Genomic DNA, 26,150 nt, shown 5'->3' on the forward strand with positions numbered 1-26,150 from the left:
CAAACGACCTGCTCTCACTTTCCAAACGTCACTGGGCGGAACAGAACCTCCGTGGGCAGATCGTCAGACGACGCTTTGATCGCGGGTTTCCTCCGGGTTTCAATCTGACATCCTGTTTGGCGTCCGACGCTCCGACCAGCAGCGTTTCACGGTGACGCGGACCTCCGCTGTCCCGCTCGTTTTGCGCCACAGGTTTGATGCAACGCACCCTTTGCACGTCACGTTTTCTGGAGCGCCCGGGATTCTGCGGGGCCCGTTTCCTTGGAGCACATGGATCCGCTGGATTTCCTGGATCACGAGGAGCTGCTGCAGTTCTTCCACTGCAAGAAGACGACGATGTCGTGCATGGAGAACCCGCGCATCTTCCTGAGCCAGCTCAAGGACCACCGCCTGATCCCGGACGACAGGTTCAAGGTGGGAAAGTGGAGCAGACGCGGCTGCGCACGAGCCCCTTGCCTCCGCGCACGCGCTCCTTTTATTTGAAGGTGGCGCCCAAAAGTTCGGAGCTAGTGTTTGGTTGTGTGAAGGTAACGGGGTCTGATGACGTCATCAGTGTTTACTCTTCTGTCATGCGCAGCAGAGGTTCAGATACGAAGACAAAACAAATACACTGCGTTTGAGTTTTAACTTCATTCCTAAAGTCAGTATTGTTATGGTTTTGTGTCTTTTTGTTGAGGACCAGGAGGAATAATGCAGGTCACACTTGACCGATCATTTCAACCCTGTGCTGTTTCATCTGTGTGTGTGTGCAGAAGGTGAGTCGCATGAAGAGTAAGGAAAACCTGAAGCGAGGCGTGTATGAGACGCTGGACTGGCTGGAAAGAGAGCGCCCGGAGCACATCCACCGGTTCTGGAGCTGCGTCTTCCAGGACACCATCATAAACGAGTACCCGATCCTGCGTGAGCTGCGCAACAGCCTCATGGACGGTACGGCTCACTTTCATGTCGTCATGTCGCATGTATGTGCTTTGTTTATATTATTCCTAAATCGTCCGACTGTATTCAATCTCAGGCTCTTTCCATTTTTGCACAAAATTGCCTGAGGTGGTGGAAAGTGAACAGACAAATGAGAACAACGGGAAGGAGCTTTCAAACGAGGAAGACGAGGAAGAGACGCATCTGAGCTCCAGGACGAAGAAGAGGAAAGCGAGCGGTAAGGAGGCTGATGAGGGCGGTAACCACGGCGATGAGCAGCCTGGCCCGTCGTTGAAGCTGAAGCCAGGTCAAAGGAAGCGGTCAAAGAGAATATGTTTCTGTAAGTCTCCACTTCAGAGCACACGCTGCCACAAACTCAGGGCTTGTGTTTGTGCTTTAAGTTGCTTTGTGTATTTCCAGCTTCTCCCCTGAAGAAGGGAGAGAAGGGAGACATCTGGAACTGGCCCATGTTTAAGCTACAGCTGCCTGTGACCTGTGGAGACCTAGAGGCTGCCCTGAACAGAACCCGACTGGCTGAAGGTGAGCGGGACAAAGAAAACCCAACAGAATGTAGATTATAATAAGAAACACACATTTAGAACGGTTTGTTTTATTTGAGCTGGATCATCTGATTGAAGATGCTGGTGACCGCAGCTGAATGACAGCTTTCTGCTTGTGTTTCAGGGGAGAAATGCATCCTGTTCCAGAAACAGTGGTTCACTCCGGCCGAGTTTGAGACGCGTGCAGGGAAGCGGAGCTCGGGGAACTGGAGGCTGAGCATCCGATGTAGTGGCGTTCCGCTGGGAAACCTCATCCAGGTCAGCACAAACACACGTCACTCACCGGTTGCAACACTGGTTGCACATGTGATCATGTTAATCTCCTTGTCATTGCAGGAAGGTCACCTGAGAGCAGGAGAACAGGCAGGAGGCTCCAAGGTGCAAAGACGGTGACCTGAAGCAGAAATTCTGACTCAGCAAAATGTTGATCTGAGTCGTTCTCATCTTTTTCTTCCTGTTAGGTCAAGAAATCCTTGTTTCCATCAGAAGTATTCACAGGTTTGTTCAGGGGTTTAGTCAGTTAAAAAACAAGTTGCTAAAGCATCATTTGCCTCCTTCACGCTGATGACGATGCCCATTATTAGGTTATTACAACGTTAAAGTGAAGGTCCTACCTAATGTTTATTCTAACGATGTGTAAATGTGTTTGGAAGCTGTTCTAATTTTTAATGTTTTGAGTGAATCATGGTTGGATTGAAATCGTCCAACATGTGTGTTTTTCTTTAGTGTGTGAAGATGAGGATGACGAGGGTAACGTTCAGGAAGATCAGGCTTCATCACGTGAAGGAAGTACCCCAGATGGCAGAGGTGCAGTACAAGTGCAGTACTGACAAAGTACTTTAGACACATGTACTGTAGTAGTGAGAGTACATTTATTCCAGAAGAAGAGGCTGAGGGGCAGAAAGACGCTGGCGGCAGCAGGAAGGTGTTCAAGGTCACGTGCGATGGAGTAACTGGGACTTTGCACAAAAGCCGATTTGCTTCAGGTTGGAATGAAATTTAAATCAGCAGCGGTGAGTAATACGGAAACCAAGGAAACATGTCCTTTAATCCGTCTGCTCCCGGTAGGAACATGTGGGAAGAGCATCCGCACTGAGATGAGCTGGATGAGCCCAGTGGAGTTCGTAGAGGAGGCATCGAATCAGACAAAGCCGGACTGGGAGAGAGACATCGAGTGCGAAGGGAGACCACTCTGCGCCCTCATAGACGTAAATATGAACAGAGGCGGTTCATAACACGGGATGTCACGGCCAGACACGCAGGGTCTGTCCACCTACAACAGAGAGCACTGTCACTTCGTCTGTTGCAGGAGAACACCTTGGAGGTCCACCCCCTGCTGTGTGGCTGTAGACTGTGCCAAGCAGATGAGAGCGAGCTGGTCAGTGTGTAGGTTAGGCAGCACCGTGTGTCTGCAGCGTCTGCAGCGTCTGCAGCGTCTGCAGCCTCCCAGCAGACGCTCACCGCTGCTCTGTTTACGCTCCGACAGGAGAATCAGAAGAACGACGATGAGTGTTTCGCGTGTAAAGGTGCTGACGACCGGAAGCTGGTGGAGTGTGACGCCTGCCCTCGCTCCTTCCACCAGCGCTGCCACCTGCCACATGTAGAAGACAGCATCCTGAGGTGACTGGTTGCTAGTGGGCTAGCTGTAATCTGCAGTGAGGTTGCTGTTTCCAGGTTCAATGATCGGTGTTTCGTGTGTGTGAACAGGGACGACAAATGGATATGCACCTTCTGTGTGTTTAAAAACATGCAAGAGTGTCGTTACAGCGACGAGCTGGAGATGGAAGCGGCCACGTCCCAACAAATATCCCAACGCATGCTGGTGAGCGACTGTCTGTCTGTCAGACCGTCTGTCTGTCCATCCACCACTCATCGTTTCTCTCCTCCAACAGGAATGTCAGTATCTCCTCCTGCTTCTGCTCGGCGCCGACGAGGAGCAGTTCTTTGCTGAGGACCCAAGGCCCTATGTAAGTGCCCCCCTTTGAACGACCACATCCCCAGAGCGTGAGTGCTTCATTAGCTCTGCTTCACCCACAGCTGAAGAAGTACTCTGCCCATATCCGAACTCCCATGTGGTTTGTAAAAGTGGCGGACAAATTGCAGAACGGAAAATACCAAACGGTGGAAGAGTTTGTGTCGGACGTCCAGCTCATCTTCAGCAACTGTTTCAAGTACAACCGAGTAAGACGGCGTCCAGACGAACCTCGTCTCTGCCGAAGACGCTCGTACACTGACCAGACCTGTTTCATTGTGTTGCAGGGTAACACAGAGATCCTTGAACTGGGCCGTCAACTCCAGCAGCTGTTTGATGAAGAATTCAAGAAAGTGTTCAGCATCAGTGAATGGACAGCTGACTCATAAACCCTTCAGTATTTGTGAGGAAATGGTTTAATTGATGACAGAAATTGGTGATGGGAATTCAGGGAAGCTTTTATTGCACTAATTATCAAATTATGCAACTTAACTGTGTTACGTGTTTACCAGTTAAAGTATAAACAAAATAGAAGAAGTGATTGTATTTGAATAAGTGGGAGACAGTAGAACCAGTTTATGTTTAAATTGTTTATTTCATTTCATTTTTAGAAATAACTCTTAAAATCAAAGCTCAGTGTTTTTAAAGTAGAAGTGGAACTGATAGTATTTCACTATTTAAAGTATTAGCTTCTCCACATTTCTAACGACTCATTTTGTGTTTAATGATTCCACTGTTTTCCTGCATTAACACTTGTAACAGTGTTGGAAACCTTCAGGTCAGTTGTAGAGAAGCCAGAGATATTTTTTACGGTGTATAAATAGCCATTACTGAACATTTGACTAGAATTTCAAGTGTAGCATTAAAGTCGCATATTTAATTTGTTAATGCCTTTAACAGTTGGTTTCACCAAATTCTGTCTAGTGTCAGTAACCCTCGTTTGTGAAAAAAAGTTTCTGCCGAGTATGAATAAATCAAACACTGATATGTTTATGTTCATGTGTTTGCTGTTACTTTGTGACCCTTGTCTCCAGTGATTTCACCTAACATCAAAGTTCTTAGTAGTACTTAGTACTTAGAAGTCCAAGTCAAGTCTTCATAATGTAGGATTCCGGGCTGTTCGTGCGCTTTGACCCGCCACCGTGTGCGCGCGCTCAGTGACGTCACTGACACAGTTGCTAGCAGCAAATCCGAGCTGCGCAGCCGCTCTGCGCATCCGTCCGCTGGGCTGGACAGCGCAGCCATTTCTCAGCCGCTCGTGAAAACCGCGCAGGACGGCGCCGTTCGGCCACCACGCGCGCAACTCCCCTGCCGCGCGCGTGTTATGACTTGGGCAGCACGCGCCGAGGCTGAACTCCGCATCAGCGACGGAGAGCCCGCCATCTCCAAACTTTCTCCCAATTCAGCGTCTGCGCAGACAAAACGCCGCCTCTCCTCCATTCGAGCTTCTGGTTCTGGGCGTGTTCCGTGTCAGTCATGGCGGGACGTGCGCAAAGAGGCAGCGGCGACGTCGCAGTAGCGCACGTGAAAACTGAAGCGGCGGATGAAAGCACGCCCGCGCTGGTTCTGGGCAGTCATGAGTCGCCTGCGCCCTGCAGAGATACCGCATGCGGAGGGGGAGGGGCTCCGTCTGCAGAGGAGCAGGCTGACGCGGAGCTGCAGGCAGCCGCCACCACCGCTCCCGTGCTGCTGTGTGAGTGCTGCTTGTTCCTCGTTCCTCGTGACGCTGCATGCGTGACCTGACCTCACTGCTTGTGTCGCCCTCAGACCCCGTGAGCTCAGAGCGCTTCTTCACCGCGGCCGCAGACGGGAAAGCGTACCTGACCATGGCTCCAGGTGTGGGCCGGACCGCGGTTGTGTGGTTCCCGTGTGGTTCCTGAAGCCGCCCAGCGCTCACAGGCTCTGTTCTGTTCCTGCAGCCGCAGCGATGCCCCCCGCGCCCTCAGACCAGGCGTTCCCGCCCGCCTCGGACTTCTCCTCCAAAGCGGTGCTGTGTCTGATCGAGGCCGTCGGCCGCCGCTGGGGCCTCTACGAGACCCGCGAGCGCTCGCAGCTCTTCCAGAGCGTCCAGGAGGAGATGGCCTCCAAGGGCCACGTGCTCCCAGTGGAGAAGATCCGCCGCAAGTGGAACAACCTCATCGTCACGTACAAGAGGGTCAAGGACCGCAGCAGGGAAACGGGACACGCCAAGACCTCCTGGGAGTTCTTCGATGTGAGTCTGGAGTTAAATGAACTCTTTTGAGTCCTATGAGTCTGGTCATGAGTTCGCTGCAGGTTTAACCCTCGTTTGCCTCTCGTCTCACCAGCTGATGGACGCCACGCTCTGCGACACCGTTGGTTCTCACGTCGTCAACAACAAGCGAATCAGAGGCGGCGGCGCGGCGCCTGCGCTCACCTCTCCTCCGGCGAAGGTCGCGGCCAAAGCCCAGGCTCACAGAACCAACGCTGGGCTGAGCGGCGCTGGGGTGGGGGTGGGGGTGGGGGGTCACGGCGCCGCCAGTCACACCACAGCAACCAGCAGCTCGGAGCTCAGGCCGCTGGTGGTGAACGGGGACGCCGGCGCCACCCTTCATCCGCCCTCTCCGTCGCTCATGGCCCCTCCGTGTTTGACAGAACCCCCCTCCTCTCCAGCTCCCTTTGACTCGGCCAGCACCAGCACCGCGGACCCCCACGCGTCGCGGTACGCGGGCCACGACGCCGCCCCCTTTCTCCTCAACGTGGCCTCGCACGGCAGCAGGAAGGGCCTGCTGGGCCCGGCCCAGTCCTTCCCTGCCGCCTTCTCCTGCCTCGCCTCCCCCGGCGCCGGCGCCGCCTCGTCCCCGGCCCCGAACCCGAAGGCCGGGGAGCCGAGCGGCCCGCTGCAGGAGCTCCTGCTCCGGCAGGAGGAGCAGGCCCTCCTGGAGAGCACGGCGCGCCACAGGGCCGAGGCCAGAGAGAAGCGGCGCGAGCGCCGGGAGCTGAGGATGGCCGAGTCGCTGGGCCGGATCGCCACGGCGCTGGAGCTGCTGTCGTCCAAGCAGGACACGGTCATCGCGCTGCTGCAGAGGCTGGCGGACCGCACCAAGTGACGCCGTGCAGCTCCGCCGTGACGGAGCTCAGAGCAGTGACGCGTCCCGGCCTCTAGGTGGAGCTCTGCTACCTGAACCGCCCGCTTCACAGAATGGATTCTCCATCAAACCGTGTCTCTGTGTTGCGTCATCGCTATCTGTAAACGTTTTTAAGGTTGTTTTAAGCCTTTTGTGTCTAACATTACTGTCGTTTGACCTTCGACCCACTAAACCGTGAAACTGTAAGCACTGCGCCTGTGTCCTGCCCTCATTTCAACGCTCTCATACTTTCACTTTCGTATTGTAATCGGAAACGTGGTCTGGCGAGCACACAACGGGAGAAAGTTGACAGAGCGCTGGCTTGAAAGTTCCCAGAGACTCATCGGAGGAGGAAGAGCAGCGTTGAGGTCCGGACCGCGCAGGACGCCACCAGGATGCCTGACTGCCGGCCCGAAGCCGAGCCGGAACGTGAGTAAAACCACGTCTCAGTCTCACAGACGGAACGACCCGCTCCAGTTTGATTCATCGCACGTAACTCCGGTTATAAGTTACTTCAGCGAATGAGTGTGTTTGTACGCAGTCTTTGAAGACACCGCTCAGTCCGTTGTTTTGCCTCGCTTGGATTTGAGCTGAGGCAGGAATTGGGGTCATGCAGGTCGCGCAGCTGGAGGCCGGACGGACACAAAGAGCCACAGAGCAGAGGAAACACTGCTGCGTTGTTACATTGTGTGTTTGTGGCTCAGAGGCTGGCGCCGTTTGCTTCTGGGTGGGAGTTGTGTTATGCTTCTGTTGTATTTGAACCCTATGACAAAGTGACTGACTCTGAGTAAGGGTGAGGGAAAACCCATGAGAAATGAAAGCAAAAGGCTGAGAGGCATGAAAAAACCCTGAACTGTTCCTCCATTTGTTCCAGAGCCGGAGCCGCTCAGGATCATGCTTCTTGGGAAGAGCGGAGTCGGCAAGAGCTCCAGTGGGAACACCATCCTGGGCAAGCAGGCGTTCATGTCGGACATGAAGCTGACCAGAGTCACGCGCTACTGTGAGAAGGAGCTGGGCACCGCGGGAAACGTCCCCGTGGCCGTGATCGACACGCCCGGCCTGTTCGAGACCGACCGCAAGAAGGACGACGTCCGGAAGGTGCTCAAGTGCGTCCGGCTCCAGGAGCCGGGGCCTCACGCCTTCGTGTTCGTGGTCCCGTTGGGAAGGATGACCCTGGAGGACCAAGACACCAACGCGCTGATCGAGAAGATGTTCGGGCCCAGGGTGTGGGACTACACCATCGTGCTGTTCACCCACGGGGACCGTCTGGAGGGGAAAACTATCAACGACGTCATCAGCGAGAGCGACCAGAACCTCCGCAACTTCATCCGCAGGTGCAGCGGCGGCTTCCACGTCTTCAACAACAAGAACCCGGAGGACGCGGAGCAGGTGGCGGCGTTCGTGGCCAAGATCCAGACGCTGATGGCCCTGAACGGACGCGACTACTACCGCACGGCCATGTACCCCAGGGCGGAGAGGAGCATCAGGGAGCGGCAGGAGAGCATCCTGAAGGAGAGGGAGGACGACATCATCCGCAGGGAGCGGGCGCTGGAGGAGCATCACAGGGGGGAGGAGCTGGAGAGGAAGAAGAAGGAGCTGTGGAGGAGGGAGGAGGACGAGGCGAGGAAGGAGGCGGAGGCGCAGCGCGGCTGGAACCGGATCTTGGGCCTGGTTCTGGTGCTGCTCGGCCTGGTGACGGCGGCCGCCGGCTCCTCTGATGTGGGGCTCTTGGCAGGAAGCCTCACTGTGTTGGGGCTGTTGTACATCATGGTTCCAGTGATTTCCAGAAACATGTCATGGCTTCCTAAGAAAAACAGATAACTAGACGCTTTTAGGGTTTGATGGTTTGGAAATGAAGGTGTGAGACTAAATAAGATCAGGTGATTAGATCATGATGATGTTCTGTTTATGAAAGTATTTAATGTGACTGCATGAGAACGAATGACCGTCGTCTGGTTTCCTCACAAACACTCGTAGATGTAGTGAAAACACAGTAGAAACACTGTTTATATGATTCATGTTGTTGGTGTGGATCAGGGGCAGCAGCTGCTAAAGTTTGGTCCCTATTCATCTTTTATTACATGGTTCAACATAAAATAAACATTACACAGTGAACTTTAACTGCTGCGTGAACTGAGTCGTGAAATCATTCCAACAACTCGACAAACTGGATGGAGACAGAGACTCACAGCATTCAGGCCTGAAAGAATCACCAGCTGAGCTTGAATTTATAATTAAGTTTTAGTTATTTTGATATAAAGAAAATAAGTCCTATATTTTAGTAAAATAAGCTTAGTTTTTTCCTGTTCCACTTCTGTCCCATCGTTTCTTGCTAAATGTATTTCATTTATCCCTGTGGAAGCTGCACGAGTTGTGGAAATGGGTGTAAAGGTTTTTTTAGGCTTCAGGAATAAAGTGTCTTTTTTGTTCAAACACTGTTTCCTGAGGTGTTAAAAAATAAAAAATTATAATCTGAGCCTGGAGCAAACAGCAAAAAAGTGGCCTTTAAAAAAACAGATTTTTACACGACTTTCAAAAGTCTTCATTCAGACTAAAACACTAGCTGTTAGACTCCCTTCAGTGAAAACTGCTGCTCTGTGACGAAGTCTAGAGAAATATGCTGAGATGCGACACACAGGAAGCAAATGAAGCATGCGACAAGAGAGATAGCCTGAGGAAAGAACGCACATGAAATCCACAGAAGACGATGATGGTGATCAGTCAGGTCCGTCCGCCCAGATGGAAGAAGACGGAGTCTCGGCTCCAAACCAAACTTTGTTTTGACAGTGTTTGAAATGAAAACGATTTAATTGAAGACATTTATGAACCGTAACCTGTGGAAATAACGGGCCTCTCACACGGTGACGCGCTCAGGTGAACAGAACCAGGCTTTTAATTATCCAGAGTCCGTCCCATGTTGTTATGTAACGTGTGCGTAGTGATAAGCAGGAGAGAAACGTTTGTGCACGGCTGAAAATACCTTTTCATAGACCTTTCCTGCAAATACAAAAACTCTGCTGCACAACAGTACGATGACCTCTGGCATCAGAGCAGTGCTGTTACAGGAAGTAAGATGAGGTCGGTCACACAATCACACACTGAATGAGACAGCAGGGCTTTAACTGTTAAAGCCCTGCTGTCTCATTCAGCAGTTAAGGTTGAACTGTTTCTCCCTCCACAGCCCCAGAGAGCAATCTGTCGCCCAGCACAGAGCCTTCAGTCCGCCTCACTGGACCCGACCTCGTGACCTGGTGAGATGGGAGGTAGATCAGCTGAGGCCAGAGAAAATGAAAAGGCAAGTGAGGGTTGAACATTTACAGGAGGAATGTTACACCCTGAACGTGAAGAAACTGAAACTACAAAAGTTTAAGTCGCAGTCAGACGTTTCAGCCTGATTTACATGATGTTTGTGTCTCTGGTTTCTTTTCTGACCTTTATTAAAGCATAGCATTAATCTACGAGCTGCTTTGTCATGTTGGATCAGACGCTTCATGACTATGAGACACAAATAGCTAGCAAATAGGTGATCCTTTTATTTATAGGCAAAGTTCATGTTTGGTCTTTTTTAAATAAAAAAACCGTAAACAGATAAAATCTGTTGGAAATTTTATATTTGTGCACTTTTAAACCTCAGTTTTCCTCTATAAATCTGACGTCTAAATAATAAAACCAAACTTTACAAACACATAAATAAACAGTCAAGCAGTTGTTTCACTTTCCTGTATTTACATGTTCAGAGTTCCTGATTCCTTAAGACAGTCACCACCTGTCCATCATTTCTCAATGTAGGAAACTTATGATTTATCTGATGTGAGCTTCCAAATGTCCCAGAAACAAAATCTGTGTGTATATATTTTTTTTCATTTGTGGGAAACATTAATAGACAAAATTCTGCTTTTTTTTACAGTCTAGGTAAACTGTTGCAACTGTGCCCCCACAGCTACTATTCAGTCATGTTTTCTTCCTCCTCCTCCTCCTCCTCCTCCTCCTCCTCATCGTCATCAAAGTATTTATCCTCTGCATCTCTGCTGACGATGTCCAGGTTGTCATATTCTGGGTTCTCGTCCACCTCACTGTAACAGACAGAGACATTCAAAGGTTTACTATACAGTTTTCTCTGTGTTTCTTTCTTAGTGTAAATCAGCACATGAAACGTGAATTCCACAGCTCCGGCAGACTGTTGTGTGAGCCTGTGTCATCTTTAAAGCGTCTAATGCAGAGGGAGATTTCCCTAATGGTAAATGCCCAGTCAGTGCTGGTGTGGCTGACCTGTAGTTGAAGTCCCTGTCCTTGCCGTCTAGGAAGCGCTGGTGCATCTGGCTGATGAACTCCTCCCTCAGCAGTGCTTTCTCCTCTGCAGTAGGCTCCCATTCTTTCGGCTGGACTCTATTATCTACAGAGGGAGGAAGACGCCAGCTGAAAAAAAGCTCAGATAAAAGTCAGAGAAATCCTTCACAATCCCCCTCACCGTCTTCATCATCCTCGTCCTCGTCCTCCTCCTGTGCTCCCTCCTCTCTCTCCTGCTCCTCCTGGAGGCGACTCTGAATGAGACGCTCCTGGTAGGAGTTGAGGAGGAGGTGGGCGAGCCCTCCTTCTCCTCCAGCCGGGGCCCCGTCCAACATGGCTTCTTGGGAACGCTCCAGCACCTTAAACATATTGATAATGAAAAGAAAACTCGATCTAACCCGAGCTGTAAATACAGAGAGAGAAACAAACCAACTCACCTCCTCATCAGTCAGGTATTGGCCAATATATTGTTCATAGAGCAGCGGTTCTCTCGTCCTCATTTGTTCTTCACTGAAATACTGACCCTCTAGAGGAGGAGGAGAAGGAACACCAGTATTAAAATGTGTAAAAAGTAACGAACAGAATATTTTAACCCTGCAAGGTAAAACGACTTCAAAAACCAGATGGTACCTTGCTGCAGGGCCCTGAGGGCAGCGTAGCGATGGTTCCTGACCCTGGTCCTGGTTCTGTTAGCGCCGCCCGTGGCTCGTCTCTGGATCACGTTGCTGTAATGTTGTGTTCGTGGGTCAGAGCTGACGTGGGCGAATGCTGACAGGTGCTGGGGCTTGAGGCAGGACTGGAGATTGATGTGGTTAGAATGTCATTCACGTAAGAAGCTGATTATACTGACTTGCGATCAATAACCCTGAGTCCACGTACATGGTACCGCTCCAGGAACACCAGTGGTCTGCTCCTGTACTGATGCTGCAGCTCTTCCCTGCGCTGGTCCAGGGTCAGTTCAGCTTCTCCGATCTGCTGGCTCTTCACCGGGCTTCCACTCAGCGCTATGGCCTCTATCATAGCATTCACACAGATAGACTCAGCCTGGCTCACCTGTCAGACAGACAGAGGGACCGTTCATAAAGAACAGTGATGCACTTTGAACCAGCAAATCAGGAACCGGCTGTTAAATGATTAGCAGCGTCTCACCTGGAGGTCTGGCATCGCATGGGTCTCTGGTCTCACCCGGACCTCAGGCATCACGTAAAGGTCTGGTCTCACCTGGGTTTCTGATGGCGTCTGCTCTGGGTCTGCAGGTAATTTTCTCGTTTCTTCACTATTAGACGGACTCGGTTGTGTTTGAACGGGATCCTCGATTTCCCCCCACATGTTTAATATCAATAATCAGTGTTTGTAGTTAGCAGGCTAAAGCTAACGTGTACGTTCTTTACCAGGTTATCTTTCAGGTTGTCATAGAAATCAACATGAGCGGGAAAATCTCTTGATTTAAAGCACACATACTGTTACTTTTCACTTGTTTCGCACAAATGTTTTTCCGCCATTTCGGTCCGTCAGTATTATTGGTCCCCATTTGTGCGACGAGAATTGTTCCGGTGGGTAACGTCAAACAATTTACTAAATTGATTAATCAGATATTTTCTTTATTGTTCACATAGTAAGGAGAACATTATTATTATGACTATTATTTGTGTTTTTTTAATCGGATCCTCACTATTTGCAGTAACTGCGCACTGTTTGCTTGGAAAGAGGTCTGACGTTGGTCTTAAAAAGCTTTTCAAAGATCTGTGTCTCCACCTGCTGGACTAAGTCTGTAATGGGTTAGCGTTTCTGAATCCGGGGCCATGGACCAGGTTCAGTATAAGTCCCACTAGTTACGGAATTTAAACCAGTGGAAGGCAGTAGAGAATTTACAGGATATAAATGCATTTTGGGTTTGAGAGGTAAAACAAAAATGAGATGATGGAGGTGAAAAGAGAGGCTGAAACAGTGATTCACGAGCTGATGTGGTTCATCAGCTATTAGACAGACATTTGTTTGTACAGAAACCAACTCCTTTCTGTCTTTCATGCAGTGTTTAAATGCAGAATCTGTAAAAAACACATCCAGCGTGGGTTTAATATCCGTATGCGAATGTGTTTAAACGTGGATAACGACGCCGTTCCTCTGTCCTGTAGCCTCAGAGTCATCCTTTAATTTCCTGTGTTATCGAGCGGAGGGTCACTGAGGGCTGCACTCAAGTACTGAGTCAGTTCTTAATGAACACACGCTGACACATTCGTTTAAGGCAGCGGCTTTGGGCCGTGACCTCTTTTGACCTCTGCCCCCATCATTGCCTCTCTGTGACATTCCTGTGAAGCCTTTTAATGGATGGACTGACTGGCGTTGATGATGTTATACCATGTATGCTGCAGGGTCATGAGCTCCGTGCGTTGGCAGTTAAGGCCAACGCTGTTCATATGATCTGTTTTACAAGGTTTTCTACTGAAAGCTCAGGGTTCAAACTACTGCTGATCTGTTGCTTTTACCCGTTGAGAAACTGTTCTACTGTGAAACTGCATGTGTTCATCTTTTAATAGACAGATGAATAACTCACCTATGGTCAAATAATTACCTGAGACGTGCTTTCCTCTTGTGTACTACATTGAAAAGTTTCCTTTTTTCCATTCAGCATAATCAAGGAGCTTTCGAAGGGAAGCGTGTGGAAGTGCGTCTTTGATGTGAGGCAGAAATCTCCTCTGATCATCTTTGATTTCAGAAACTCTGCAGCCGCGGCTCCGAAGAGCAAATTCTCTGAATAGTTAAAGCAACTCGGCTGTTTCTCTTGTTCTCGTTTGTGGATGTACAGACTGACGAATGTTTACATCCGGTGCCTTAAATGAGATCCTGCCACGTGTTGAGCATGCGCTGCTCATGCAAACAGGCCGAGGGGTCAGAAAGGTCATACATCCTAAAACACAGAGGAGCTGCCGGAGCTGTGGGCCTTTACTGCAACAGCGGGACCACGGGAAGCTCCTGCAGTCGGAGAAGGATGATTCAGCCAAGACGCGCCAGCTGCCAGCTGAGCCTCATCGATGACAAACACACACGGTGTCACTCCTTCCCAGTAGTCGTGTTGTGAGTAATAGCAGTGCTGCTGGTCTGCAGAAGGGCCTGATGTGAAGTAGCAGCATTTAAGCAATGAGAACACTTCACCAGAGTAGAGTCTGTAGCAGCACATTGCATCACTGGCCTGTTGCAGAAATTTATGCAAGCGTCTGTGTGTGTAGATGATCATAGTGGGTATAGTCCCATTATTAACACATGCACAGTCGCCCCGCTTGTGTGTCATAGCCTTCTTAGTGTTTGTCCTGTTTGCCTGCAGCAGGTTCCAGCTGGATCTGCTGAAATCAAAGAAATAAGAGCGTTTTTATCTGCGGCTGCTGTGGGACACGCAGAGGGACTGTAAATGGGTGTGAGCATGAGTGGGGAGCGAAACAGGGGGAAGATGCATGGCAGAGATTAAAGGTCTGTTCAGTCCACGCACGTGGCCAGCGGCTCCGTTTGTGGAGTGTGTGCGTGTGATGTGGGGAGATGTGCAACACCTCAGTCCCATTTCTGCAGGGCTCGGTTTGATCTGATATACAGTCCGTAAGTGGGAGAACACAAATGTTTTATTTAATGCTGAATCCTCGACCCAGATAGAGCTGCTGATTTGCAGAAAGCCATTCCTCGCTAGCTTCAGTTCAGCCTTGATGTTTTGCACTAAGATGATGACAGAGGAGTTTAGTGATGCTTCTTTGTGGAACTTTATTGATTTTCATAAATAAGTGAAGCTGTATTAGAAATATGCCTTTGCTTCTACTCTGATGAACAGCAGTTAGGTCCCAACTATTGAAACAGGAAGCTGCGTCTCTTCCTTCCCGTTGCAGCGTGTGAGAAAAGCTGCATCTTCACAGCGTTGATGATCAGGGTAAATAACAGCGGCGTGTGTGAGAAGCGTGACTTCTGCTTTCACGCACGGCCTCTATTTTTAAGGTACAGACAGCACGGCTTCCTGCTGCTGCTTCCTGACGGAGAGCGTTGCCTCTTGTTGGTGTGACAACGTTTCGTTCTGTAGCGTCTGAATGTTGGCTCTTCTTTTTGTCTCGTTCTCCGTCTGAAGCTGCAACAGAGACGGAGAGTCAGGTCACGTACGTAGAAAAGCCTTTTATTTTTAGCATTGATTCGAGCGCTACTCATTTGTCAGCACCGGCCTCGTGGACCGCTGGACCTGAGCTACAGCCACCCTTCATTATTCTAGAGAAGCGACTGGTAACTAATGTGGGAACTTGGTTCTTACTCTGCAGAACGTGAGTCTTATTGAAGACTCTTGGCATTGGTTCTGATCCGGATTGTTCCACTGTCTCCACTCTCAGTCTTCAGGTACAGGTGAGTCAAGGTCAAACCTCGGCGCTGATGATGAGCTTCCTGCTTTTAACTGCCTCGTCATTGCTGACGCATTTATTCTGACCCACGTTACCTAATGTGCAGCCTTATGAGACATTGACTGTCCTTCAGTGGGTCCATGCAGCACAGCACCAGTACCTTTTCACTGTTTTGGGCCGTGCATCTTATCTGATAGCATTTCACGTGGTATACGCTGGAATTAGCCGCCTGAAACACATTATTTGAGCAGCTGAATGCGTTCTGCGCTCTGCTGGGCCGTTAATACGCGCACACGAGCGCCGTCTCCTTTATACCAAGCTGTTAAAACACAATAAGCAGTTCTTATCTGTCGGCGCAGACAGCGGCGATGATGAGCGCCGCTCAGACCCCATTTGGTCGGACAGCAGGACGTGGAATCACATCTACCATTGTTACCAGCTCCTCTCATTGTGTGCGAGGTGAGCGTTGGTATGTGCGTGGAGTCGAGGGGGCGGAGCTGCGTTTGGCCGCCGTCAGGCCGTGTGACCACACATTAGTGTTATCGCAGCGCGTGGTGTTTGTTGGTCTGTGAAGACACACAACTGGGGTTTGTTTTGTTCTGCGGCCAAATACAGAAACAGCTTCATTGGTCTTGAGACTAAAAAGGCTCAAGATCATCAACTATATGACATCATTACCCAGAATGCATTGTGTAGCCAATAATACTAAAATTTGTCAATTCTACATATTTTTGTATGTATCTCATAAGGAGCGAGTTAAACTCATTCCTTTCTCTTTACTCCCAGTTCCTTTCCAGACTTGGGTCACGTCTAAAACCTTCACTGTTTGGGGCCAATACAGTTTTTCTTGCAGGTAGTTTTCAGTACAACTCCCCCAAAGCGAGAAGTTTCCCCTTAGGTGCGACTTTCGCGTTAAGGTCAGAGAAAGGACGTGGAAGAACAATTAGCCGTGACATTTGAGCCCCTTCGTCTGCCGTGACCTTTGGAATAATTGTCCACGCAGGCTTTTGTGGAGACGACCAGTCAGACCAGTGACAAACGTGCAGCCGGCGCCTCTGGCTTCTGTCTGTGAGCGGTGACTCCCCTTTCACACATTGGCTTCACACTGTTTTTCGTCTGTTGCCTTTCATTGTTTTAGCTCAACAGCATATTTATCATCCATTTAGCCTTTGTGGTTATTTTAATGCTTGCTGTAAAAGCCGATCCTCTTATTCGGTTTCATTACACACATTACAGTAGACTTGACCTTCGTTCCTCTTCTGCAGTTCCGGTTTTTCATTGTCTGAATGTGTAATGCGTTCTTTATCCCTTTTAATTCACCCGTTAATCATGACTTCTCTTCATTCCAGCTCTGCTGCATCAGGCAGTAAAATGACAGCCACCACTGGAGCAAGTGTTGCTGTTTGAAGATCAGGAATGAAGCCGCGACGCAGCCACTCATGCACATAACAGGGTCTTTTCTCTCTGACCTCGTCCCACCACTCGCTGTTTTTTCCTCGGTGCCCTTCAGCCTGTTGTTCCATTTTTCTTCCAGCTGCCTCTTTCCATTTGTCTCCTCTGCTCGCCCGTCCTCGGTTTGTTTTCTCAGCTATTTCTACCCCGCTTGCGTCTCGCAGCCTAATCCCGCTCATTTGGTGCGTGACTGACAGGCAGCGTCGTGCCCTGCAGCGGCCCGTGTTGAGGCCTGCGAGCGCTGCGGTCCCGGGGGCCGGCGTGACAGCACTCAGCCGCGTGCACTGAGGCTTGAGCAGGTACCAGCAGTTCTGCCTCCCAGCTGCCGATCCGGCGCTGGAGTCGGAGCATGAGGGCAGCGCCCACGTCCAACCTGATGCAGCGCGTTCAACGCGGCATCAGGAACAGACCGGAGCAGCGCGCTGTGGGGCTCATCATCAGCCCGTGTTTCCAAAGCATTCATGCCGCTGCGTCTAACTCAGCGTTTCGGTGTCATCACATCCCTTCAGGCTTTTAGCTCCTCGGCAGCAGTAATCCTGGGTTTTGCATAATCACGGGCCAACAGGAAGCCGCGTGCGCGTCAAATTAAGCAGCGGCTCCGTGAATTCCTCGGCTCTCGCTCGTCCCTCGCAGTCGCTCCCGCGCGCTTGGACTTTCGTGCTTCTGGTGCCGTGTTTCATGAGCAGCCGGAACTGGACCTGCGCTGCAGGCAGGCGACGGAGGAGCAGTAATCCAACATGTGGTGACACTGAAGGAGCCACTGGGGGCCGTTTGCTCCCTGGTTCCCCTCAGAATCTGCTGCTGTGCAGACGCTGCCAGCTCCTCTGCTCCTCTCTGCCTTCACCAGGTGTCCTCTATGTAAAGTCAGGACAGGAGACGAGAGCTGAGATGAGTGTTGTTAAGGGTAGACTTTGCCTCCATGCAAATAATGAAGCGCCTTTAGTTCAGTCAGCAGCAGAGGCTCCAGGGTCACGCGTCCCAGCAGTTCAGGGGCATCTTCTGCCTTATTCATGGGGCTGGAGCAGCAGGTGAAGCTCCTCCAGCCAGGGTTCGTTCTCCACCCTCATCCCATTCCCTCTCATTCTACGGTCACCAGCTGTTTGGGCAATGCTTGCTGCTCACTGAGCTGTTACAGCTGTAAGAACCAGGCTCTTGTCTCGCCTGTTTGTCGTCCTGCTGGAGAGCGAGGCTGTGGTGGAAGAAGCCACCAGGGTGATCGGCACCTGGACCCGTCAGACAGAGCAGCAGCATGAAGCATGGTGTTAACGTGATCTCTTCTCTCCAGACCCAGAACCGAGGCCAGTTCAGGAGCCGACTGGACCAGTCTGAACAGATGAGGATGCGGATCCTGGCAGGTGAGCGACGCCTTGATCAAACGTATCTTCACATATAAAAAGGATGTAGTGGGTCCTAAAATGCGCCTTCATCTTTGCTTGACTCATCCTCACCCTCCTCCTCCTCACTCATCAGCTGCCAGCTCTAAACTTCCAAAGCACATTTGATAAAACTAATAGCATTTTTATTATGACCCAGATTTTGTCCTTTGCAGCAGCTTCATCGCCTTTCATCATATATTTTTAGTCCAGTCCAATACGATCAGATCTGTGGCCAGACACAATGGCTCCAGCAGCTTGACTGATGCGCTGAGATTCAATAAGATGCACTGTCAGTGGATTATACATCTCTGTCACCATGAAAGTACAAACACAATTGCATTAGCGCCACTTCCTGTGAGGCCGCTGGGAACAAGAGTGGCTCTGTGTAGACATGCAAAGGTACAAATCACAGCACAGGCAGCGGCGACGTGGGGAAGTGGCCACATTATTACATCAGAGTCGGCCCCGTGTTGTCTTTTCATCATTGCCTGCTGATAGTAAATTAATGGCCAGGGGTGTGTTCTACAGCTGTCTGCTCCAGCCCCGGAAATTAAATAACCCCGGTCCCCGAGCAGGACGGCGCAGGACAGATAGTCTCTGTGCGTGTCCGGGGAACCCTAGAGGCTCAGTTACTCATTAAGTCCCAGTTAAAGGCCTGCATCGCTGACAGCTGAGCTAAATAAGACGTGGGGCTGCAGGTGGAGTCTGTGCCGCCGTCTGCAGCAGGAGGAAATGGGAAGCGTCTGGGACTTGGACCTGGGCTTGAGCCTGGACTCTGACATGGGTCTGGATCTAAGCCTGGACCTGGACCTGGACCTGGACCTGGACCTGGACCTGGGCTTAGGCCTGGACTTGGGCTTGAGCCAGGACCTGGACCTGGACCTGGACCTGGGCTTAGGCCTGGACTTGGGCTTGAGCCAGGACCTGGGCCTGGACCTGGACCTGGACCTGGACCTGGACCTGGACCTGGGCCTGGGCCTGGACCTGGACCTGGACTCTGACATGGGTCTGGATCTAAGTCTGGGCCTGGACCTGGACCTGGACCTGGGCCGTGGCAGCTCCACGTGTTTTCTAGATGAAGGAAGCGATGGCACCACGATGCAGCATTTAGGTCCAATCCATTGTATCTGTTTCATACAAACTGGATGCAGTGCAGCAGTTGGATTCATTCCTTTATGTCGTGACAAGTTGGATGAATGGGATCTATCAGCACGATGGACAAAACACACTGTAGCATCTCAAAGTGCCTCTCCGGGGGCTCAGTGCAGACAGGAAGCTCAGTATTTAGGCTGTGCAGCAGCCGTCACATCGACTGTGGGGATAAATTTGCTGGATGACAGTTCTGGAGCAGTCACTGATGGAGAAGCTTACTGGATGTGTTTCTGTAGAATTTCACCCTTTAAAGTTTTATTTCCTCACTAGATTTAAATTCCTACCTTCCTCCCTCTCCACCTCTCAGAAACACAGTTTACAAAGGCTTTATGTGATAAGCTGTCAGGCAACAAGGACGGCAGTGATCTGCCTCCAGAGCCGTCCAGCAGCCGCTCGGCGCCGCCGGAGACGTGGACCGGGCCCGTCCCGTCCCCCGCACAGGTAGGAAGTCAGTGCAGCTTCACTTCATCTGATTCATGCATCATAATAGAAGATGGTCTAATTCTTTGTCAGCCTCAACCAACCACCGGCTGCTCTGCCCAGAAACACAAGAAACCCACCGACAACGGGCCAAAGGTCGATGTCACCTCACATTTGATGATAGTTTTCACAGCATTGGTCAAAGTTGGTGGTGTTGCTTACATGTATGTGACTTTCCAGATAAAGAAGTTCAAGTACCATCAGTACATCCCTCCTGGTCAGAGAGGGTCCAAGGAGCCTCCTCCCTGGGTGGACCCGTCCTCCAGCGTGCTCCAGCAGCAGCAGCAGCTCCTTCTGCAGCTGCTGGTGCTGAGTCAGCAGCAGCCGGGCCTCAGCTGCCACGCGGACCTGGCTGGAGCCTGCAGGTGAGTGAGCGAAGAGCAGCCATGTTGGGGCACGATCGCAAGCTGACGGCACGGATCAGGACCCGTCTCTTTCTCTTCAGCAGAACTCAGAAGGATCCGCTGGACCAAATGAAGGTTAGTTTGGAGCTGAACCGAATTCCGCCCGGATCCGGAGTTTCAGCGCCTAATTGCTGTCGACAGGTGGTTCTGTCGACGGTGGGTGGAACCTGACACATGTAAAAGAGGTCCAACCAAACGCTGTCACTGCAGACTGACCCGGCGGCTCACAGCTGACAGGCGCAGACAGTGATGGATCACTCTGTCCTCATAGATTCTCCCTTTGATCCTTTTCTCGTTCCCTCATATTTATCTGCATTTGCGTTTCCTTCCTCTCCTCCTTCAGCCTCAATTCCTCCTTTACTCCATCTCGCCAGGTGGCAGATCTGAGGTCTGCGTTGAAGCTGCGCAGTCTGCCCGTGTACGGCACCAAAGTGGACCTGGTGAAGCGTCTGAGGGCGGCGGACGCGGCGGCGGCTGGAGGCGACGCTGGCTCTGCACCGGCAGGCAGAACCGTTGGGCCCGAAGGAGCGACCCGGCGGCACCGGACGCGTCAGTCAGGTTCTCCGTCAGGTTCTCCGTCAGGTTCTCCGTCAGGTTCCAGTCAGGTTTCAATCAGGTTCTCAGTCAGATTCTCAGTCAGGTTCTCAGTCAGGTTCCAGTCAGGTTTCAATCAGGTTCTCAGTCAGGTTCTCCGTCAGGTTCTCCGTCAGGTTCCAATCAGGTTCTCAGTCAGGTTCTCAGTCAGGTTTCAGTCAGGTTCCAGTCAGGTTTCAATCAGGTTCTCATTCAGGTTTCAGTCAGGTTTCAATCAGGTTCTCAGTCAGATTCTCAGTCAGGTTCTCCGTCAGGTTCTCCGTCAGGTTCCAATCAGGTTCTCAGTCAGATTCTCAGTCAGGTTCTCCGTCAGGTTCTCCGTCAGGTTCCAATCAGGTTCTCAGTCAGATTCTCAGTCAGGTTCTCAGTCAGGTTTCAGTCAGGTTCCAGTCAGGTTTCAATCAGGTTCTCAGTCAGGTTCCAATCAGGTTCCAGTCAGGTTCCAGTCAGGTTTCAATCAGGTTCTCAGTCAGGTTCTCCGTCAGGTTTCAATCAGGTTCTCAGTCAGGTTTCAATCAGGTTTAATCAGGTTCTCAGTCAGGTTTCAATCAGGTTCTCAATCAGGTTCTCAATCAGGTTCTCAGTCAGATTCTCAGTCAGGTTCTCCGTCAGGTTCTCCGTCAGGTTCTCCGTCAGGTTCCAATCAGGTTCTCAGTCAGATTCTCAGTCAGGTTCTCAGTCAGGTTTCAGTCAGGTTCCAGTCAGATTTCAATCAGGTTCTCAGTCAGATTCTCAGTCAGGTTCTCCATCAGGTTCTCAGTCAGGTTCCAGTCAGGTTTCAATCAGGTTCTCAGTCAGGTTCTCCGTCAGGTTCTCCGTCAGGTTCTCCGTCAGATTCTCAGTCAGGTTCTCAGTCAGGTTTCAGTCAGGTTCCAGTCAGGTTTCAATCAGGTTCTCATTCAGGTTCTCCGTCAGGTTCTCCGTCAGGTTCTCCGTCAGGTTCCAATCAGGTTCTCAGTCAGATTCTCAGTCAGGTTCTCAGTCAGGTTTTCAGTCAGGTTCCAGTCAGGTTTCAATCAGGTTCTCAGTCAGGTTTCAGTCAGGTTTCAATCAGGTTCTCAGTCAGATTCTCAGTCAGGTTCTCCGTCAGGTTCTCCGTCAGGTTCCAATCAGGTTCTCAGTCAGATTCTCAGTCAGGTTCTCCGTCAGGTTCTCCGTCAGGTTCTCCGTCAGGTTTCAGTCAGGTTCCAGTCAGGTTTCAATCAGGTTCTCAGTCAGGTTCCAGTCAGGTTCCAGTCAGGTTCCAGTCAGGTTTCAATCAGGTTCTCAGTCAGGTTCCAGTCAGGTTTCAATCAGGTTCTCAGTCAGGTTTCAATCAGGTTTAATCAGGTTCTCAGTCAGGTTTCAATCAGGTTCTCAGTCAGGTTCTCAGTCAGGTTTCAGTCAGGTTTTAGTCAGGTTTCAGTCAGGTTTTAGTCAGGTTTCAGTCAGGTTTTAGTCAGGTTCTCAGTCAGGTTCCAGTCAGGTTCCAGTCAGGTTTCAATCAGGTTCTCAGTCAGGTTCTCCGTCAGGTTTCAATCAGGTTCTCAGTCAGGTTTCAATCAGGTTTAATCAGGTTCTCAGTCAGATTCTCAGTCAGATTCTCAGTCAGATTCTCAGTCAGATTCTCAGTCAGGTTCTTCGTCAGGTTCTCCGTCAGGTTCTCCGTCAGGTTCCAATCAGGTTCTCCGTCAGGTTCCAATCAGGTTCTCCGTCAGGTTCTCCGTCAGGTTCTCCGTCAGGTTCCAGTCAGGTTTCAATCAGGTTCTCAGTCAGGTTTCAATCAGGTTCTCCGTCAGGTTCCAATCAGGTTTCAATCAGGTTCTCAGTCAGATTCTCAGTCAGGTTCTCCGTCAGGTTCTCCGTCAGGTTCCAGTCAGGTTCCAGTCAGGTTTCAATCAGGTTCTCAGTCAGATTCTCAGTCAGGTTCTCAGTCAGGTTCTCAGTCAGGTTCCAGTCAGGTTCCAGTCAGGTTTCAATCAGGTTCTCAGTCAGATTCTCAGTCAGGTTCTCCGTCAGGTTCTCCGTCAGGTTCTCCGTCAGGTTCTCAGTCAGGTTTCAATCAGGTTCTCAGTCAGGTTTCAATCAGGTTCTCCGTCAGGTTCCAATCAGGTTTCAATCAGGTTCTCAGTCAGATTCTCCGTCAGGTTCTCCGTCAGGTTCTCCGTCAGGTTCCAATCAGGTTCTCAGTCAGGTTCTCAGTCAGATTCTCAGTCAGATTCTCAGTCAGGTTCTCAGTCAGGTTTCAGTCAGGTTTTAGTCAGGTTTCAGTCAGGTTTTAGTCAGGTTCTCAGTCAGGTTCCTGAGAGAAACGCAGCCTCAGAGTGTAGCGTTTGGAGCAGGTGTCAGTGCGTGTTCTACTCTTCTTCTCTACAGCTGATGTGAGAAGCTGCTCCACACGCGCCTCGAGGCCACGGACGTCTGCTGCCGGCAGCAGCTTCAGCAGCAGCAGCAGCTTCAGCAGCAGCTTCAGCAGCAGCAGCCACTCAAGCACAACGGTTCGATCAGTAGAAACAACAGCACAAGACCCGCTCCTTCGTTTCACTCAAGGCCTCACGTTTTTATGTCCTCCTTCCTCCAGTTGAGCCTTCGGCCCGGTCCAGCCGCTCCGGCTCCAGCAGACCCGTCACGGACCCACAGCTCTTCAACCACAGCATCACCGCCTGCTGACAGGGACGAGATGCTGCGGGAGAAGGACGAGCGCATAGAGGAGCTGAGCCGGATGCTGAGGCAGCAGCAGAAGCTGGTGGAGGCGCTGAAGATGCAGCTAGAAGGTGGAGGCCACGTCCCGGGTCCGCTGGTTCTGGATGATGGGCCCGGTGCCGTCCCTCCTCTGCTTCCACCACCGCCCGTGAAACACGAAGCCGCGCAGGAAATCGCGTCTCCTGCATTTCCTCAGTTATTGACTCGAGAGGTGCAGGAGCAGAAGGAGCCACAAATCGGGCCCGAGCGCTGGAACCGCGGCGCCGCTGAGGAACAGAGCCGGCGGCAGAACCCGCCCCGGCGCCGCCGGGCGCAGCGGCCGGTTCTCCTGAAGCCGTCATCGCGCAGACCCTCAGCGAGGAGCAGGAAACACATCAGGCTGCTCATAAACCTCCAGCAGCAGCAGGTGCAAATCCCCAAATGTCCACAGGTGCCGTTGGCGCAGGTAAGAACGGGTCACAGCTGAGCAGGTTCTCAGTCAGGTTCTCAGTCAGGTTCTCCGCTGCTGAACAGCTGAGCATCATGATCCAAAGCAGAGCACGCGGCCGCTGAGCTCCAGGAATAACCCTCCTCACACACGGAGGCGGCAGTTACTATGACTGGTTGATGCTGCTGCTGGAGGACGTTCAGGCTGCTCTGCTCCTCGCTCCCCTCACCTCCTCCCTCCTCTCCACAGCTGTTCCCCCCTCCGCCCGCCCCCCCCAGCTGTCCCCTGCAGCCGGACCTCCAGAGGCGGGTCGGCGCCGCAGAGGAGGAGCCACGCTTCCCGGTGGGCGTCGCCGGGAGGCCTCCGCTGGGGGCGGAGCCAGACGGACACCTGGCTGTGATTGACAGCCTCCACGGCCAAACGCTGTGCGGCACCAGCGTCGCGGAGCCGCCGTCGCCCGTGAGCTCCTTCGGCGCCGCAGCTGAGGTGCTGATCAACGATTGGTTGGACCTCAACATGTGAGGAGAGACAGGAGGAAACGCAGGTTCCACAAACACCATGTGGGAACTTCTCAGCAGACTGTGGACATGCGCTCGTGTAGCATTGTGATGTGTCCTGATAACGGATGAGAGGGGGTAAAGCTTCTGCTCCTCCACCTGCTCTTCTCAGCTTTTTATTCCCTTCTTATTCTGCTCCACTTTGCTTCTTCCACCCGCTTTTCTCTTCCTCCAGGTTTGTCCTTTCATGCCTCACCAGCTCCTCATCATCATCTTGGTCATCTTCGTCGCCTCCTCCGCCGCTGTCTCCCTCGTCTTCCTCTCAGCTCCTGTCTGGACTGGAGATCTGATGCTGCAGATAATTCACCAGCTTTTCTGTGCAGCTGGGACGCGCTGTGAGACTCTTTCATCAGCGCTTTGGCAGAACTTCTGCTTTGACCTTGAGACTCTGGGGAAGGTGGGAGATTTTTAGTTTTACGAGTAACTGTAAATGACAAATGTACAGTACATGCAAAATGTCATTTTAATAATAGAGTACCTGAAATGCAGCGTATGAAATGATACATTAAAATACCCAGTTATCTTGGGCTCTTCTTTTTATATATATCTTTATCCAGAGAACTCTTTTTATTTGTGAGCACGTCGTTGCATTAACACCTTCGGTCTGAATCAGGAGGTACAGCTGCTCCTCAAGGTCGCGGTGACGGCGCCGAACCCGGGCTCTGCAGTGGAAACCGCTGTGACGGGTTCAGACCGGGTTCAGACCAAAGCGCTGCAGCGTCTGTGAGCGGACGTGGAGAATAAGGCTGAACGGGTTCACGCTGACCCTCACACACAACGCTCAGAAAGAGACCACTCTGATGGATTCATCGCTAAATACTACGTTCCAGGGCGAACGCCGCAGTTGGCTTTCACCAAGCGTTTCACAATGAGCCTGTGCTGCTCCTTCAAACTGCAGGAAGCCTGGCCGGTTTCTGTCCTGTTGCTCACACTCGCTCTTTTTTCTGGATCTGGCTTCAGTTGAACTCAGCCTGTGATTCTGACAGTTGAACAAAGAGAGAAAGAGGTGAAAGGGGACTGAGGGGAGGCAGCGGGGGGAGGAGGGGCTGCACGGTGCAGTGCATGCTGGGTCGTGCACGTGTGTTTACGTGAGTTTCAGTCCCACCTGAACCTGAACCAGACTCGTTGTTTGACAGGAACGTCTGAGACGGAGGTGGAACAGAAATAGCTGCAGCCTGAAACAGACATCACCTTTACCTGTCTGTCTGTCACACCTCTAATTACTGCTAGCACTGTGTGTGTGTGTGTGTGTGTGTGTGTGTGTGTGTGTGTGTGTGTGTGTGTGTGTGTGTGTGTGTGTGTGTGTGTGTGTGTGTGTGTGTGTGTGTGTGTGTGTGTGTGTGTGTGTGTGTTTTATGTGAATGTGTGTGTCTTTTTTTTTCACCTATGAAGCGCTCCGTCTTCATGCATCCTGCATGTGAGTGTGTCTTGTGTGTGTGTTTTTTATGTGTGCTTTGTGTGTGTGTGTCCTTTTCTTGCCTCCGTCGTCGTGCATCCTGCGTGTGTGTGCGTGTGTGTGTCTTTTTCTTGCCTCCGTCGTCATGCATCCTGCGTGAGCGCGTCACACCTGCAGAGCGGCCGCCTGGTGAGAGGAGCTTAAGGAAAATCTAATCCTCGCCTTAATTTGACAGCAGCGTTTGCAGCTCCCAAACTGTTGAGCTGTGTTGTGTTTCCACAGGACGATGCGGCGAGTGTGTCTGTGCGTGTGCAGCAGATGTAGGTCAGACGTATTGTGACGCTGTTCTCTGACTTCTGCTTGAAACCGAACGCTGGCAGGACCGTGGAGCGACTGGAGCCACACACACACACACACACACAACGCGGTTCTGCTCACACACTGAC

General features: G+C 51.4%; 5 protein-coding genes across 8 annotated transcripts; 4 read left to right on the forward strand and 1 right to left on the reverse strand.

Moving 5' to 3' along the window:
• Window positions 1-45: 45 nt before the first annotated feature.
• LOC114860187 (nuclear body protein SP140-like protein) lies at window positions 46-4,440 on the forward strand. 3 transcript variants are annotated; one of them, XM_029158590.3, is made up of 16 exons: window positions 46-414; window positions 753-927; window positions 1,013-1,255; window positions 1,336-1,455; window positions 1,600-1,733; window positions 1,812-1,853; window positions 1,937-1,973; window positions 2,202-2,282; window positions 2,357-2,461; window positions 2,544-2,683; window positions 2,785-2,853; window positions 2,962-3,095; window positions 3,183-3,297; window positions 3,368-3,442; window positions 3,513-3,656; window positions 3,735-4,440. In XM_029158590.3, exons 1-16 carry the CDS (start codon window positions 271-273, stop codon window positions 3,834-3,836), a joined length of 1,860 nt encoding a protein of 619 aa, XP_029014423.1. In that variant the 5' UTR covers window positions 46-270; the 3' UTR covers window positions 3,837-4,440. The 3 variants fall into 3 exon arrangements, with proteins under 3 accessions (XP_029014423.1, XP_029014424.1, XP_055366767.1); XM_029158591.3 differs by having other exon boundaries at window positions 2,360-2,461; XM_055510792.1 differs by lacking the exon at window positions 46-414 and adding an exon at window positions 526-640.
• Window positions 4,441-4,550: 110 nt separating this feature from the next.
• Window positions 4,551-6,740, forward strand: si:ch1073-357b18.4 (uncharacterized protein LOC797129 homolog). Its single transcript, XM_029158677.3, has 4 exons — window positions 4,551-5,140; window positions 5,215-5,283; window positions 5,367-5,659; window positions 5,754-6,740. Exons 1-4 carry the CDS (start codon window positions 4,924-4,926, stop codon window positions 6,513-6,515), a joined length of 1,341 nt encoding a protein of 446 aa, XP_029014510.1. The 5' UTR covers window positions 4,551-4,923; the 3' UTR covers window positions 6,516-6,740.
• Window positions 6,534-8,654, forward strand: LOC114860267 (GTPase IMAP family member 7-like). The gene is made up of 2 exons (XM_029158742.2): window positions 6,534-6,962; window positions 7,408-8,654. Exons 1-2 carry the CDS (start codon window positions 6,929-6,931, stop codon window positions 8,352-8,354), a joined length of 981 nt encoding a protein of 326 aa, XP_029014575.1. The 5' UTR covers window positions 6,534-6,928; the 3' UTR covers window positions 8,355-8,654.
• Window positions 8,655-10,127: 1,473 nt separating this feature from the next.
• ccdc97 (coiled-coil domain containing 97) lies at window positions 10,128-12,354 on the reverse strand. Its single transcript, XM_029158733.3, has 7 exons — window positions 11,970-12,354; window positions 11,700-11,873; window positions 11,451-11,616; window positions 11,258-11,346; window positions 11,002-11,179; window positions 10,803-10,926; window positions 10,128-10,606 (listed from the first exon to the last, which is right to left on the reverse strand). Exons 1-7 carry the CDS (start codon window positions 12,147-12,149, stop codon window positions 10,477-10,479), a joined length of 1,041 nt encoding a protein of 346 aa, XP_029014566.1. The 5' UTR covers window positions 12,150-12,354; the 3' UTR covers window positions 10,128-10,476.
• Window positions 12,355-13,655: 1,301 nt separating this feature from the next.
• LOC114860199 (myocardin-related transcription factor B-like) lies at window positions 13,656-24,835 on the forward strand. 2 transcript variants are annotated; one of them, XM_029158618.3, is made up of 11 exons: window positions 13,657-14,950; window positions 15,107-15,188; window positions 17,922-17,991; window positions 19,472-19,605; window positions 19,678-19,740; window positions 19,825-20,009; window positions 20,090-20,204; window positions 20,423-20,618; window positions 22,998-23,119; window positions 23,203-23,769; window positions 24,001-24,835. In XM_029158618.3, exons 3-11 carry the CDS (start codon window positions 17,970-17,972, stop codon window positions 24,271-24,273), a joined length of 1,677 nt encoding a protein of 558 aa, XP_029014451.1. In that variant the 5' UTR covers window positions 13,657-14,950; window positions 15,107-15,188; window positions 17,922-17,969; the 3' UTR covers window positions 24,274-24,835. The 2 variants fall into 2 exon arrangements, with proteins under 2 accessions (XP_055366772.1, XP_029014451.1); XM_055510797.1 differs by lacking the exon at window positions 15,107-15,188 and having other exon boundaries at window positions 13,656-14,950.
• Window positions 24,836-26,150: the final 1,315 nt, after the last annotated feature.

Source organism: Betta splendens, chromosome 8 (assembly GCF_900634795.4).
Source record: "Betta splendens chromosome 8, fBetSpl5.4, whole genome shotgun sequence".
Classification (NCBI taxonomy): Eukaryota; Metazoa; Chordata; class Actinopteri; order Anabantiformes; family Osphronemidae; genus Betta; species Betta splendens.